Source organism: Pomacea canaliculata, linkage group LG12 (genome assembly GCF_003073045.1).
Source record: "Pomacea canaliculata isolate SZHN2017 linkage group LG12, ASM307304v1, whole genome shotgun sequence".
Taxonomy (NCBI): Eukaryota; Metazoa; Mollusca; class Gastropoda; order Architaenioglossa; family Ampullariidae; genus Pomacea; species Pomacea canaliculata.
The window spans coordinates 9,487,914-9,503,520 of NC_037601.1; the positions used below are offsets into that span (position 1 = coordinate 9,487,914).

The following is a 15,607-nucleotide window of genomic DNA, read 5'->3' on the forward strand; positions in this document are numbered from 1 at the left end:
ACACCCGGAGTTGTTACTGAGGTGTGTGGCCCACTCCTACCCTTAGTTCATGAAGACTGTACTGTGGCCATTGTCAAGATGATCATCAGTTTCATCTCCACACCTTCTTCAAATGTCCATAGCAACTTCAAAGGGGGTTACACACTTTCTTGTTCCAGATATGTCCTTCTGTGACTCCTCTCCCACAGCAGTTTGAAGTCAACCATTTACGAGTTCTATTTCTTTACTTGTACGCTTGTGTGTGCGTGTGTGTGTGTGTGAGTTATTGTGAAATAGAGGGAGAGAGAGAACTAGTTTTTTCAAGAGCCTTCCCCTATCAACTTCTATTTTGGTGTCCTGCTGGTTAACCTTTGAATGTGAAGCTGGGAGAGCCGGGCAACATGCTGGGAATCTGGTAATTCATCTTCAAGAAAGAGCTCATTGATGCAAGCTTTATTTCTTATCTGCCAGCAAATGGATTCAGGGTTGTCAGCAATCTTGTAGCTCCATCAGCAACAGGCAATGGCCAGGCTGGACAGGGTCTGGCACAGTCATAACTTCAGGTTTACTACACAGTGCCATCTGTACAAGTCCCTTGAGGTACCGATCCTGCTTTACAGAAGATTATGGATATATTTGGTCAAAAAAGACACGCCAATCTTTTTCTAATTTAATAAAATATCCTGGTCGTGTGCCTACTCTTGATTGTCCTCACATACCTGTCAAAGCAGCAAACCAACCCATCGTCATCACTCTCCAGCGAAAGTTGCAAGCACGTGACAAACGCTGAATTCGCGAGCGAAAGATCAGGAATAGTGTTTAAAACGAGGAAAGAAAATGTTAAATATTATATATTTATATGTTATATATTATCACTTATTATTTTATATTCATTTAGATAAAATATATTTATTAATGAATTACAGAAAATTATATCTTCCAAATGCAGTAATACATTCCAAAATCCAAAGTGTTAAAACCGAAATAACCTGTCTTCTTGTGCTGAGTTTAAGGCTTTGTTTTCTCTCGTTGGCACACCTGTAGAAAAGCAGGTGTCACGAGACAACTCTCATGAAATCTGCTTGTCAATGTAACACAGCTGGCAAGAAATTCTTTGCATTTTTCATTTTACTGTCAGCAACACATGAGAAGAAGGGAAATATACTGCGACTATAAGAGAATATTACACTTATTTACACCTTGATTTTTCTGTCTACATTGTAAATTATATAAAGTACTCGAAAGAAACATTTAAACATGTGATTCTTTGAGTTTCCCCAACCACCTACCCTATAAAGATGTCAGATTGGTTTGGCAGGTGATAAACGTGTGTTGAGAAATCATCTAAGAACTGTAAATCTTCTCACATGTGTAACAACTATCATTACAGAACATCACCACATAAAACATTTTATCTATCTTTATCTTTATCTGTTTTCTAGAATGATGCTAGAAGAAATAAATCTGCAGTTTCGATGCAGCTCAAAAAACATTTTCCAAAAGAGTTGAAACATTTGTAATAAATCAAAGAGGTGTGGTTTAGAGACAACTCACTAGATAAACAGACGATTGATTTTCATTGGCAGATACATGTTCTGTTTCTTTAAAATCGGAATTTTTGTCTCTTTTTCGAAGAAAACAACTCAACTAGAAGTAATCGCCAACAGCAGTGTATGCTCTGTTGTTGTTGTTGTTGTTGTTGTTGTTGTTGTTGTTGTTGTTGCTGCTGCTGCTGCTGCTGCTGCTGTTGTTGTTAATAAACAGTGTCTCTTTCCTTCTTCGTCGTATGTTAATCTTCAAACAAAACACAAGCTCTAATCTTCAACAATAAATTCTACTTACACTAGCAGAATGTCTGACATCTTTCGGATTTTTTAACATTAACTCCCGAAGAGTGAAGGTTTCTATTTAGAGGTTAGTATTTTCTTACAATCGGATGGAATGCTTGTGGTGACAAATAAAAACAAACATTGTTTTACCTGTAGTCTGGCAAAGCAGTCTTCTCAAACATTAACATTTTCGACAAATGGCGAAAACTGGATCACTCTGTCACACCCAGGGTGGATACCACGGAGGACACGGTTTCAACTTTCCACTCGTTGTTCTCAATGCCACCGAGATCCTGCCTTGATGATAAAATACATCCTCCTCCTCATTATCATCATCTAGACACAGTGGAGCACATTCTACCATCCCTACAGCCCCTAGGTGAAACGACCTTTCACCTTCGTGGAGCACTGGGACAGATATGGGTCCTGAGCAGGTAAGAGATAAATGGTGTTCATAAAGTGCCACCCACGACTGAGAACTGTTTTCTCTGTCTGTCCCCAAATCAGCTCAAGTCACTCAGTTCGTTGTTTATTAAAAGTTTATCAGCCTGACTGCCTGATTGTTGACATCACAAGCTCTCCATCCTCCTCCAAGCTGCTCTGTAACATCGACACACCTGCACCAGGTGACTGGCCATAACGAGGCGACAGCAATTTGTTCCTCCGCCTGGCTCCCTGTCGTCAGCAGCTTATTGTCTTCCTTTGAAAATGATATGGCTGGAACAAGCTGACAGCAGACGACATGAAAGACACGATATCTGATTACAAGGAATCGCCAGCACTACAGTCCACGAGTTCAGAGCAACTCGACAGTCCCTCGGATGTTTCTTAAAGTTGTTTTTCAACCTTTCGTCTCAAAATATCTCCTCCGTGTCCATAGGATGCAGAGGACAATGGCGCTTATTACACACATAAAACTGTTTATAAAGGAGAGTAAAGATGAAATAATTTTGTATCTGTTGTTGTTCAGAAATGCAGACATAATGGAAAAATATGTTGACATCATGGGAAAATGAGGAAGTGAGTTCTTTACTCAATTTTACTATCTTACAGCGTTTGATACTTTACAGATTAAATTTAGCAGCTAGTATTTAATAAATTAAATATCGTGTTTACAGTTATAATCTCGCCAGTTCTTTTGTGATTTTCAGAATGCTTTTAACAACGGTCCTTCAGACATGAGTGTTCATGTGAAGCTAGAAAATGCTCTCAGAAACCAGTATTCCTTGGTGATGCCAACCGATGATTTATAGAACCCGTTTTTTTTAAACTCTTGATGCTGCCTGTCTGACAGCTCTTAGAGGAACTACAATTACAAAGTGAGAGGCAGAGGCGGGAACCCAGTGAGTGCCGCCATCACTCGTTCCCCTCGCAGTGAGTTCTCTCTGTCTCTCTGTCTCTCTGTCTCACTGGGAGAGATACACAAACATTTGCATGACTTTATTGCTAACAAACTCGAGGTCGATGTTTGTATGTGTGCATGTAAGTAGACAGGTATCTATTGTGTATGGTGTATGTAGGTATGCTGCTGCTGCTGATAATGATGATGATGTGAGTAAAGGCCATTGGCATTGTGATGAACTAAAGAAGCGATGGCATTGTGATTTCAGTACAACAACCAAGGCAGCCACAGCTAGGCACTGTAGTGAATTATACCATTTTATATGTGAATTATCTGGTGAATATCCAGCATTGTGATGAAGTACAGCAGCCGTTGTGAGAATGTACACCAGCTACTGACATTGTGACAAAGTAAGGGAGCATCTCACCCACCTGACCATTTTCTACTGTATGAACTCTTCCTTCATTTATCGTTTCAAGCATTAAGATAAACCCTGTCGATTTTCTGCTTCAAAAATTACTTCTCGGTTCCATAAAAAAATCTGATGAGAAGTATTTTGAAATGGTATTGGTTGGCTGGCTGAGCAGCCTGACTCACTGTGCCAGCGGCTTCTGGGTAAAGACAGGAATTGCCGGCTATCAGCAGCACTTTGCTGGATTATTCCTTTCTTAGGCAACGAAGACGAGTAAAAATATTGATTGCAGCTCGCCTCGTGATTTCATTCTTACGGCCGCAAATCGATGTGCAATCATACAGCTTTAGATACCACAGTAATCTCCATGAGCTTTTTTCGGAGGAGGAGGAGGAGGAGGAGGAGGAGGTGATCGTGGGGTTATTACTTTTATCTTTATTTTGTTATCTAGAAACGACAACAGAAGTGGTTTTCTACTGTTCCTATTTCTTCTCCCTCCCTTTCTGTATACCAACTCTCTTCTGCTCTCTCTCTACTCACGATAATACACATTTTCACATGAGCACGAGAGCACACACACACATACACAAACGCAAACACAATCACACAGACACACACACATATATATACACCTTCGTCTGAGTCTGTTTCGCACTTTCATATGCATACAACCATAACAGAAAAGTTCAGAACTATGTCCATGTAAAACATGTTTTAAAAAAACCTTTGAGAGTGAGAAAGAGTTTTTCCCTGATGGGTAAGGGGGGACAAGTCAGATGAAAGATGAGAAGAAAAACAAGAAAAATTGGGGAACCATCACCTCAAAGAACAAGCAAGATATAAAAAAAATGACAGAAAAATGAATTTCCGATCTGTAATAAATTATTTTTGTCAGTTCTGCTTTGATTATATTTTTTTGCTCAGTCTCTCGACTGTTTGTAACTTTTCTTTTCTGAAAGCGAATTTGACGACAAGGAAAGTGGCGACAGAGGTCATGGGAGGGACAAGGCAAGCCGCTGATCAAAGGTACACAACTCACAGTTTAGCTTTTAAGAATAACGCAATGGAGCTGTCTCCCCTTATTGTACAGAGCTGTGAGAGGTGACTGTTGACGTTGAAAGATTTGTCAAGTCACACACACACATATGTCATCCAGACTTTCTGTTGTTGTTTTTATTTGCTGTAAATTAAAATCGAGCCGACTGCAAAGTGTAGAAGTCTAAAATCATTGTTCACGTTGAAACATCAACAACTTACTCCGCGAGTGTCTGATTTATGTACTGTTGCTACAAAAATACAAAGACAAATACCTTAGAACTGCGAATAGACACAGAAAGCCATGCGCACGCGCACACACTACACACATACTACCACTCAACCCTACGCAGAAATGTCTTCAGAGAACGCGTAGACGAACACAATAATTCTCTCTCTCTCTTGTGCATTTAAAAACAGTAAAAGTGAATGAGTAGCAAGCTGCTTTATTTCAACACAGCTGTCCATGGTGACATGAAAATATCTGACAAAACTTGCAAAACAGCTCTACGAATTTACATCATGTGTTTTGCTCAGTTGTGCAGTAAACAGACACGTTACTCTTACGTCCTAAAAAGCGCATTTTGTGTACCCTGTGACTTTATACAAAGACCAGGCGTGGAGGAGCCTGTGGTTTTGGCAGGGTGCGAACAGCTAGATGAGTGATGGTGGGTTACATTGAACTCTGTGAGTGTAAAGCAAGGGTCAGACATGCTTGGCTAAAAACTGTCGCTTCTGCTCATTATTTAAAATCATTTCTTCTTGTATTTTCTTTAAATCGTCCAAAGACCTGAGATATTCTCTGGTTCTATGACGGACGTAAACAAGCCGATGTAGTGTAGTCAGTCTATCACTGGCCTCCGTGCAAATTATGATACTAATGGGCGGTAATAATACTAGTTGTCTGAAAGAAATTGTTTACACCAACGGTAAACATTATTTGCTGAAAATATTAATAGGGAAAATATGACCTGTTTAAACAATTTCAACAACGTCCTGGGTGTGTGGTCAGATGGATGTCACGTGCTACTATCTAGGAAGAAGACATTATCTACATGGTCAGCTCCCTGACTGATGTGTTTGATGATGTGGGTTTTTTTTGTGCAAAAATAGTCCAAAGATGGATTTGCGTTGGAAAAAACTTAAGGCTTGTGTCTGGGATTCAAACTCACGGTATACAGGATGTTGTGGTGTGTGTGTGAAGCTCTTCAACAGTCCTGCGGTAACATGTCTCATAGCAGTATATGATCACACTATACTTAGCGCACCTACTAATTAAAAGCGGGTATGAAAACACATTTAACACGCAGTAACTTTAAGCAAATGCCGCAGACATTTTATTGACACAACATCAGCCAAAGATGTAAATAAAATAATTTATGGATATGTTTTAAAAAATGACTTTAAACATATTTAAGTCATATACATCGCTTCTTCTTTTTCCTCTCTCTTTCTCTCACAAACATCCATTCACACGAGATTACATGTAAAGCTGCCTTATAAAAGCAAATAATCCTTCATGAACACCAAACACTTGTGTTAAAATAAAGGTAGAAAAAAAAAAACAAGCATCACAGCCAGACATCAATTAATGATTACCATAAATCAAATGTAACTGAAGGTACATACATGATTATATGATTGCTAAAACACGTTTCTGAAAATTGACATGAAAAATATTGCATTTTACAATTCACTGCTTCCCTGTAAGCACATTCCTGTTACCATTGCTACCATTGTATTCATTGAGTAGCTGGTGTCTGTAGTATTTACTATAGCCTTGATTTCTGTATGTTATTTCAGAAAAAAGTAGATACATTTGTGCACAGCAAACAACAGGCTAGTACAGACAACCGTCGTGCTTCATCGTTTGTAGCCTCATGATGACTGAGGTCTAGAGACTGAAGTATGTTCACTGTTCATGATGGTTTCCAAAAACAGATTTTCTCTTTCATGCACTCAAGGGTCATAAACTTTTCCCAGCAGTTCTAATCTCAAGCAAAAAAAGAGTTTACAAAATTCAAGTTTAATACTGAACACCTAGAACTGTTTCAGACCAGGACAGAAATGCGTGCACGCCATGACCTCTTTGCACTGAGTGATCCTCGTGACAACAGTTGAGATTATCTTTTGTCTTTTTTATTTTATGGCTTGAAAAAGTCTTAGAAAAAGTGAATAAGTGGTGGAGTTGTGACAAGTCCTAGTGGTGCAGAGGCAGTAGTTCTGTAGTGGCAGTAGTGTCTGTAGTGGCAGTAGTGTCACTGACGGATACCCAGCAGACGACGGTCAGCAAATGTCTTGTGGAGACGTGTGTCCTCGTGTGCGTTCACGTGCACGTGCAGGCTATGCACGAGGGAATGTTATTGTCTGTGAGACTAGTATCATCTGTGATAGATGAACGAGATGACACCGATGACATGCGCGTCAGATTAACGTCAGACATGAGGAAGGCCGGATTCCCCCTTAGCGCCAGGACCGGCTATAGGGCGGCAGGTAGTGACACGAGGAGATGATGTGCTCCTGGTCCATGGCTTGACTGTATGAGGGCGGGGGCTCGTTGGGAACAGGTTTGTCCAGCTCCAGCTTGAACAGAAAGTAAGCCTCGTTCGGAAACTCCCCCGGGGAGGGAGGGGTGATGTCCATGGGCGGGGCGCACCACCTCAAATCCTCCCACGCGTTCGCCGACAGGAACGGATGGGACGGGCAGCGGGTGGAGAGGCCGCTTCTGGGCAGGAGGAGGTCGGGATCGTAAGGCGCCGTGGGCATCTGGCGAGGAAGGCACGTGACGTCACAGGTTCCGAGGGAAGAGGACGAGGAGGAGGGTGTAAGGAGGGAAGGTGTGGATGAGGCACGGGAAAGGGAGACAAGCCTGCGGCAGTGGCTGCTGCACGTGTGGTGCTGCATGACCAGCTGCACGCCGTCCGGGCCCAGGTCCGTCTCGCCGTAGCGCCTGTCCCTCGAGTGGATGATGGGGGTCTTGAGCTTCACTCGCCCCAACTCGTCCACCCCGCCCTCCAGGCCGCACACCACCTCCTCGCCGTTGCTGACGTGGAAGGAGAAGTGCACGAAGGCCTCGATGAGTTCTTTAGCGAACATGTTGCACTCAGGCTTGAAGCGGGATCCGGATCTGCCGGAACCGGTTTCACCGAACTTGTTGACGAACCTCTGGAGACTGTGGTGCTCGTGGACGATCTCCTCCAGCAGGATCCATTCACCCGACGCTGGCTTGCGCTTGGTGGACATGAGCTTGTTGAGCAGCGACACCTGGTCCACTGGCGCCATCTGCAGCTGAGCGAACTGTAGTCGCGGTGGGCGGTGGCCTGCACTGAGGGCGAACAGAGCCGACATCTCAAATGCTCTTCTCGATTTCCTCAGCTCCGCTTCGCATCGCTCTTTCCCGCCCGGTCTGTCCTGAAAGATCTGCACAGAACACAGACACACGCATGAGTAACACAAGGGCAAGCATCAACAAGTTTTGGTCATAAGGACCACGAAGTGGACACATGCACAGAGGCCATACCACTACTGTGAGTGGGGCAGGGGGAGAATATTCAATCATGTTCAATGACTCACGAGGAATCAAGATTCATACATTCTGGTTGTCTTAACATTAATAGTTACCTTGACAACAGAAAAGTCGCCACCTCTCGGCCCTTTTCCGTTCAGTTTTCCTTTGTATACTTGCATCCGGTCTCCGCACGCGAAGGGTCTCTCGCTAAAGCTCGACCAGTACATGCATTCGTCGCGGTCCGGTGAGGACGATAACGTGGAGTTGCAAAAGCTTGGCATGGTCGCTGGATTTCTCACTGATTTCTCCTGATATCTCAACTGCGAGACTTGAGGCTGTCACAACCAGTGACTGAATAACCTGTTAAAGTTCTCGTTTAACAGAGTCTGTTTCAAGATTATTTCCCTGCGGCGCTTGCTAAGTTCAGGCACCTTTTCGTGGATCGTGGTTCTTGCTGTGATGATGATAGTAGTTGTGGTCACTGTCGATGTCCATTAACAAAACGTTCAGGTCTGGAACGTTCCTGTCATGCGAGATTATGCTCTGCAAAGACAATTCGATATTCATTATACTAATGGTATCAGGGTGGAGATATTAGTTCCTGTAGTAACAGCAGTCACTGCTGAAAACTTCAACCTCAACTTACACTGCAATGAATCTATTGTAATAACAAGTATACTGAAGTTAATCTATTGTAATATCAAGCATGAAAGTAAGTAAATAATAATTTATTTAATGGTAGGAGAAAAATCACAACGCATACTAAGGCCGCTGATCTGTCTCAACGTTTGTTTCTCGTTCTAACTGTTGCATGCAACATAAACAGTTTTAAACTGAATATTCCCTTTCTATCGCCTTTATCGTGTATATGTAAGAAAGACTTACAGCGTGTTTGAGGCAGGCATTTATTTCTTTTACCCAAAGACGTTCTTATCACGTGAAGAGGATGGCGCGTTCTGGCTTCCATCGACTCCACTTTCTTTTTTATACCGACAGAGAGGCTAGGTAATATCTAAGAATATCAGGTGGGACAGTATCCTGACACCTGTCCACGTCATTTATTGCCGACAGTCATCGCTTGACTTATTCTGCGCCTCATTTCACACCGCTACGGCAATACCTTCACCCGTGACTTCCCCAAGTTAATTTTAGATTGACATTATTTCCGGGCATTCCCGATTCTACGCTAAGTAGGCTGAGGGTAAGTTGCTGTGATCTGTTGCACTGCACGTGATGGTTGCTTACTTAAATAAGCCAGCTCTGTTCTACTTACAGTTAAACCTGGTTTATTTTGTGAGCTTGGATTAGCTCCATGTTGTATAACAAGATCATCAAACAATGTATTAAACCATGAAGGATCCCTCCTACCGCGAGATGGTAATCTCGTCTACACAGTGAGGACAACATGTCGGGCACTTCCTTGCTTCCGAAATCTTCTCACGAGTCTTATAACCTTTAACCTTTCTCTTGTCAAGTTTTTTTTAACAGCCTGCCTTTGTACTTCTCTCAGTAATGTCAGTGTGCTGATAACATTATGACAATGAACGCACAGGTAGCGCAGTCTAGTAACTGTTTACAGGTAATCTGCAGGTAACAAAACGTGTCAAGCACTCATCATAAAAACTAATTACGTCCCGTAATTATACACGGACACTATGTAATAGTATTATCATCCATAATTTAAAGGCATTATTTACTAATGTATTATTATACTAAAACAATTCAGTTCATAGTTCAATTGTTTTGTAGTTTAAAATAACGCTTACAGATGGCTGTAGAAAAGAACGGTTCTGTCACGTGACCTGCACTGTTAATGACATCATATCAACTGGGGATTTTTTTTTCCCCCTGAAGAAATCTAATTTTGTTACCCCTCGTGGCTTGCGGGTAGGTCTTTGAAGATTAACAAAGTTTCAGTGATTTTTTTAAAATTTGTTTTCCGTGTTTCTACTTTTCTGTGTGTGTAGAACTCAGTCCAAAACAGTGTTGTGTTTGTTGTGGTGTTTGTTGTTGTTGTTGCATTCTCTCTCTACTCCCCACCCCATGTTGTGGTCTGACTGCTATGTTCCGGGTTGAGTTTGTCCTCCAGCGTTTCCCGTGGAGCCTCGTGGTCTGTGACTCGTGTCAATATTGCTACTCCACTTGGAAAACACGACTTCTTAAAATAAGTTTAACGGCTCGCCACGCCCTGCCCTATGTAACTGTGTAAACACACATCTACACTGACAGCATGGTGCAGACACTGACAACTGACAGCATGTGTGTCGGAGAGTGTTAATGATAATTGCTCATGATATGCTTCACAGTAGACAATTCTATTTTGTATGCAAATCACTTTGCTAAAGCCATTGTCACAGCAACGTATTAAATGCACACAGGAGAGCTCGTGCGCATGCGCGCGCACACACACACGTGCTGCCGTTCTTCACGTGTTCCACGTGACGCTGTTGTTCTCAGTCGCGCATCCAGAGAGTGCTTTTGGCACTGAAAGAAGTTTTGCTAGAAAATAGGAAAAAAAACTTTCCCGTTATTACAGATCCCCCCTTAAGCACTTGGGCGACGGCCTGACCCTACCTGACCTCGCCCCCTTCCCACACGTACAGCGCGTGAGAGCAGGAAGACAAATGAGAGAGAGGAAGTACATGTAACTACAGCCTGCCATCTCCTGGCCCGTTGTTATCTCTTGTCACAACATCGGGAGTTTTTGTCCAACACTTTTTTGTGTTTGTAATGGGCGGAAAGGTGCATCAACCCTCGGGTGGGTGCAACAAGAATGACTAGAAAACGTCTGGTGCTAAATATAGCAGACCTCTTTGGGAGGCAGCGGGGTGCAGGCTCACTCCCACACCACACTTCTCCCCTCTCCGTGTCGAGCTGCCACATCAACACTCAACTCTCAAGTGTGCTGCTCTCTAGTCAGCAACTACTGACCCCTGACCCCACCTCACCCCCGCTCTTACGCTGTGCCAGTGCCCACAGAACTGTACCCCCGCCCCTCCACTGCTGACAAGTCATACTGTTGACTAGTAGGTGTTGTGGATGGCCACCAGTTTTTGTAAGGGCCATCGACAACAGCACTTTGGTGCACTGAGGTCAATCCACAATCCATCCCACACTCACACCTTCTGCAATTTGTGGGACTTCGCAAACTGCCAAAACGTGGCGGCTTGATAGCACCACCGGAACAATCTGGAGGTCGGAGGTTCGGATCTGGTCTCAGGACACCTCATCATCCTCCGCCCGATGTTCATATCTTGCCTGGGGACAGCACATGTCACGCATTATACGACACCTGCTGAACTTCACTGTCACACAGATAGGTCTGACACTGTGCAGGACTAACAGCAAGTCTCCATCTGCAAGACTTACCAGGTGCACACTGCAAGTCTTTGCTGAAATGTTTGTGTAGACTGTAGACCCACACAACATGGGGTCGAGTAGTCACAATGTGACAGAAAGTCTCGAGACTACTGTCAGCAGTCGGGTGAGGCTATACTGATGCAGGTCTCTACAGGACACGTCCTGTCACCTCAAGGCAGGGTCTCATGCCACCAGACTTACCCTCTTCCCCCACCCGCTCTCAGAGAAGTCTGGCAGTCTTTCAGGTTCATCCTGTTCTCGAGTAGCATAATGGGAGAAGAGAGGAGCGGCGGGAGGATCGAGTTTTTACATGTTTGCACTTGACTGGAGCGCGCGCCAGACGTAAGCTGACAATTGTCACACTCGGCTGACATGACTGTACCCCGAGTTTCATACAGCGCTCTAGCCCACCCCTTCTTTAATTTCTTTCTTTTTTTTTTATACCGTCAGCAACTCAGGCTATATCAAGGTAAACAAAAAGTTGGCCCTATAAGCAGGTGTCTTTTGTAGAGAAAGAACAGCGTGCCCGAGACCTGAACGTAGGACTGCCGACTGTCAACTGTCCTCGCGTCCAACTGTTAATATGTTGAGACCAATGGCGGCTCACCACTAGGGTAATATTGCACCCCTCTCTCGTGTCTCTCTCTAGAAGAGCGACCCAGACATCAGTCACTCACATAAACCACCCGTGTATCAATAGTGTGTTTACGCACGACTAACGATGTGAACAAGAAATCTGTCACGTGACACTAAGGATCTCCATTGTTGTGAAACTGAATGTCGCAGTTTAAATGACAAGAATATTCGAGCTCGCCTCCTCACCCAACCGGTGGAAGTGGAATGTTTTCTTGTACATAAAAGGGAACAGTTCCGGGCGAAGTGTGCTCCAGTCCACAATGGGGTGAAGCTATGGTGAGTGTAGGCGTCGTTTACCTAACCTCGCAGTAGGACGACGGCAGGTAAAGTTACAGGTGAGGGAGATGAAAGCTTAATAAATAAACGTGCGCCGCACTAGAGTGCGCAGGGGCCGGCCCTACCTGTGGGCTGACGAAGGGTGCGAATGATGCTGGGGAGGTATTTACGGCGATGTGAGACACCAAGACGAGGAAGACGAGGTGACTCCACGGCGGTGACGTCACACTAGGAATATCCGGGGGGAGGGAACTGAAGGTGGAAGGAGGGAGGAAAACCGTGTGATCAACTGGGGAACATGCGAGAGACTTCTTTGTGAGGTGCACGGGTGTAAAATGGAGGACTGTGAAAAGGATGACGGTGTTCACCTAACGAGGGCGGAAAGTCAAATTCATGGTTCGCATATTTTATGAAGAAATCAGACTTGTCTCCCCATTGATCAGTGATCTGACTTGCTTGTGACCTGACCTGTCTGACCTTAACAGCCAACATTAAACGAATCGACCTACTCTATTCTTGCCGATGAGCCTTCATGTTCAGTCTTTAAATCGGGGTGGTGGGAGGGGTGTGAGGTCACAGCCTGGGCAAGTCTCGGTCTGGTGCTGTTATGGTTTTCGTCTGTCAGATCCTCCATGTCGTCTGGGGTCAATGGCTTACAGGTGACGAGTCTAAACTCGCCATTAAGACACGATGGTGTAGGCATGACAGCCATGTTTGACTAGCCCCACTACGCCCCCAGCTCCTTGTAGCACTAACAATATTTAGCTGAGTATTGCCCCTATCCTGGACTCCACCCTCCTTTCAAGCTACGACTGAAAAAAAACCCAGCTCCTTGTCATTCCTTGTGACGATTCCGAGGCAGCGAACCTTGTTCTTTGTGAAGATACCGAGAGAAGTGAACCTTGTTCTTTGTGAGGATCTGAAGGAAGTGAGAGACCTGCACAATCTCTCTATAATATATATACATTGCACATACATTGCTGCTCTCCCTTGCTGCACATGCACACGATGACCTCACACTGTACCGTCTCAAAAGTTCACGAACGTTTGCTGTCTATAAATTCTATCTCCTATGATATTTATGTCCCACGCTGTCAGGAAACTATATGAAAAAAAAATTCCATCCATTAACTTGCACTGGACGTAGTGTCTTCCCGACGACAGGTATTTCAAAACGCAGGTACGAGACTTGGATTACCAACTGTCGTTATGGAGAACATCACTAGCATTTGTACAACTTCTATTCTTAGCTTTTGTAACAGTAGAAATATTCGGAACTGTAAAATTTAACTTGATACCAGGTCCTGAATATTTAGAGACACTGTAGGAACATGCCCTAATCAAATGTGTAACGGTTTACCAAAGTCTATAGTCAAGTTCAGACTGGACATTGCACTGGACCACATCGACATCATCTACTAGGTGGTTATTTTAACTGGATTACAGATACAGTGAAGCCATATACAAATTTCAGAAAATATTTCACAAAGTTCTTGGGGTAGAGAGGTAGTGTCAATAAACAATTAGGTATCGCACCCGGACTCGTGTAACATCTGTGTCGCGAGCGAGGCCCTAAGGCGATGGTTCAAGTGTTGTTTTTCGGAGGCAGCACGTGCGCTCATCACACCTGCCACGTGTTTGGTTGCCGACTGCACGGCGGATACACTTAGAGTCGCTGACACCAGAACAAGGGTGTCTTGTACTGAAAACTGGAAATAATCTTGACTTCGTACACACAAAGAAGAAAACAGGATCGAACAGAAACAGCGCCATAGACAGACGTGGCCTGTAGCCGGCAGAGTACTAGACATTGACTAGACAACTAGACTTGAGTGACAGATGGCGGGACCTCTCTGTCTGTGTTTGTCCACACACGCGCGCGTTCGAGAGGGTATTAAGAGATAGGGGAGGGGAGAAATAAAATCAATGAGTTAAAAGTTCATTAATGTTTTCTGGGCTATCCTCTATATTCCTTCTGTCTGCTTATCCGCCGCTCTGTCTTTAAGTAGGGTAAGACAAGCCTCTTGCATAGCCCCCACCTATAACAATGACAGCAGATCGCCATGACTGCCCCTACCTCCCGGCATTCTTCATCTCCCTCGCACGTGCTTGGTGCCCTACTAGTGCCACCACCACACAATGCTCTTAAATTTGCAGTTTGTTTAATATCTGATTTGTATTTTAGTCGAAGATTTATTTGAGAATCCTTCGTATGAGTAATCTTTATGGAGTTAACTTTTTCCGGATCATTCTTTTACCAGTTAAATTTACTCAGTTAGAATATTGAACCCTTTCAGAACACCGATACCAAATGATAGCAGTATAGTCAGCGTTAACCTCACTGTCCCATTATTGGTTTTAAAAACTCAGCATTTAATCTTTAGTCTGATTGTGAAGAAAAACTTTTACAAAATGTGAACTTTCCTGTGAATTATCGTCTGCGAAACTGTCACTCTACAACTGTGGGCCGTGCAATGAGTTTTTTTCTTACTTGAAGCACGCGAGTCGACAATACAGCCGATAAAAGTGCCAACGATTCAGATACCGACTGTAGTCAAAGCGAAGAAAGTTTAATAAATCAATTTGGTTGCCATGGTTACTTACACGACAGCAGTGTCAGCTGCACCCGTTTAATCCAAAAACCCTCGTTTGTGGCCACGTGACCAGTTTGCCAGGTCCTTCCCGTCGGTCGCTTGCAGGATCGTTGAAGGTGCAGTCAGCAAGGTGTGCGATACTCAAAGTTGCTGGTGTGCGGTGGTGTGCGACGTGGCAGGCGTCTGCGTGCAACCATCAGCCGCGACTGTTGACGACTGTTGTAGTAGCAGCAGCACCAAACACTACATGACGGGCCATTGGCGCGTCCTCGCTCCTCATTGGTCAACACTCCGCGCCTGCGCGAGGGCGCCCGAGACGTGCTGCGGTCCTGGTTTCTATGGCAATGAAAGAGACACGCCGAGTGGCGGGCGGCGCGCGCTGTCATGTCACGTGAGCAGACAGGCCGCGGTGTCGTCTGCTGTGCCATGGCCGTTACAGCCGCGGCGCGTGCGGACCAGTCCATCTTGAGGGTGAGAGCGCTGTGTAGGAAGACAACCGAGGATGTAGGCCCCAATGCAGGCCAGCCCTAGCCACCCTCCTACCACCCCTTGTCGCCTGTTCTACACTCAAGCGTTAACAAAGGCCTTTGTGAGCAGTCTGTCCGCATGCACGCACGCGCTCGACATGTTATACAC

General features: G+C 44.4%; 1 protein-coding gene across 1 annotated transcript; it reads right to left on the minus strand.

Moving 5' to 3' along the window:
* Window positions 1-5,907: 5,907 nt before the first annotated feature.
* LOC112576993 lies at window positions 5,908-15,322 on the minus strand. Its single transcript, XM_025259899.1, has 3 exons — window positions 14,982-15,322; window positions 8,219-8,648; window positions 5,908-8,017 (listed from the first exon to the last, which is right to left on the minus strand). The coding sequence occupies exons 2-3, from the start codon at window positions 8,384-8,386 to the stop codon at window positions 7,061-7,063; spliced, it is 1,125 nt and encodes a 374-aa protein (XP_025115684.1). The 5' UTR covers window positions 8,387-8,648; window positions 14,982-15,322; the 3' UTR covers window positions 5,908-7,060.
* Between the last annotated feature and the right edge of the window lie 285 nt (window positions 15,323-15,607).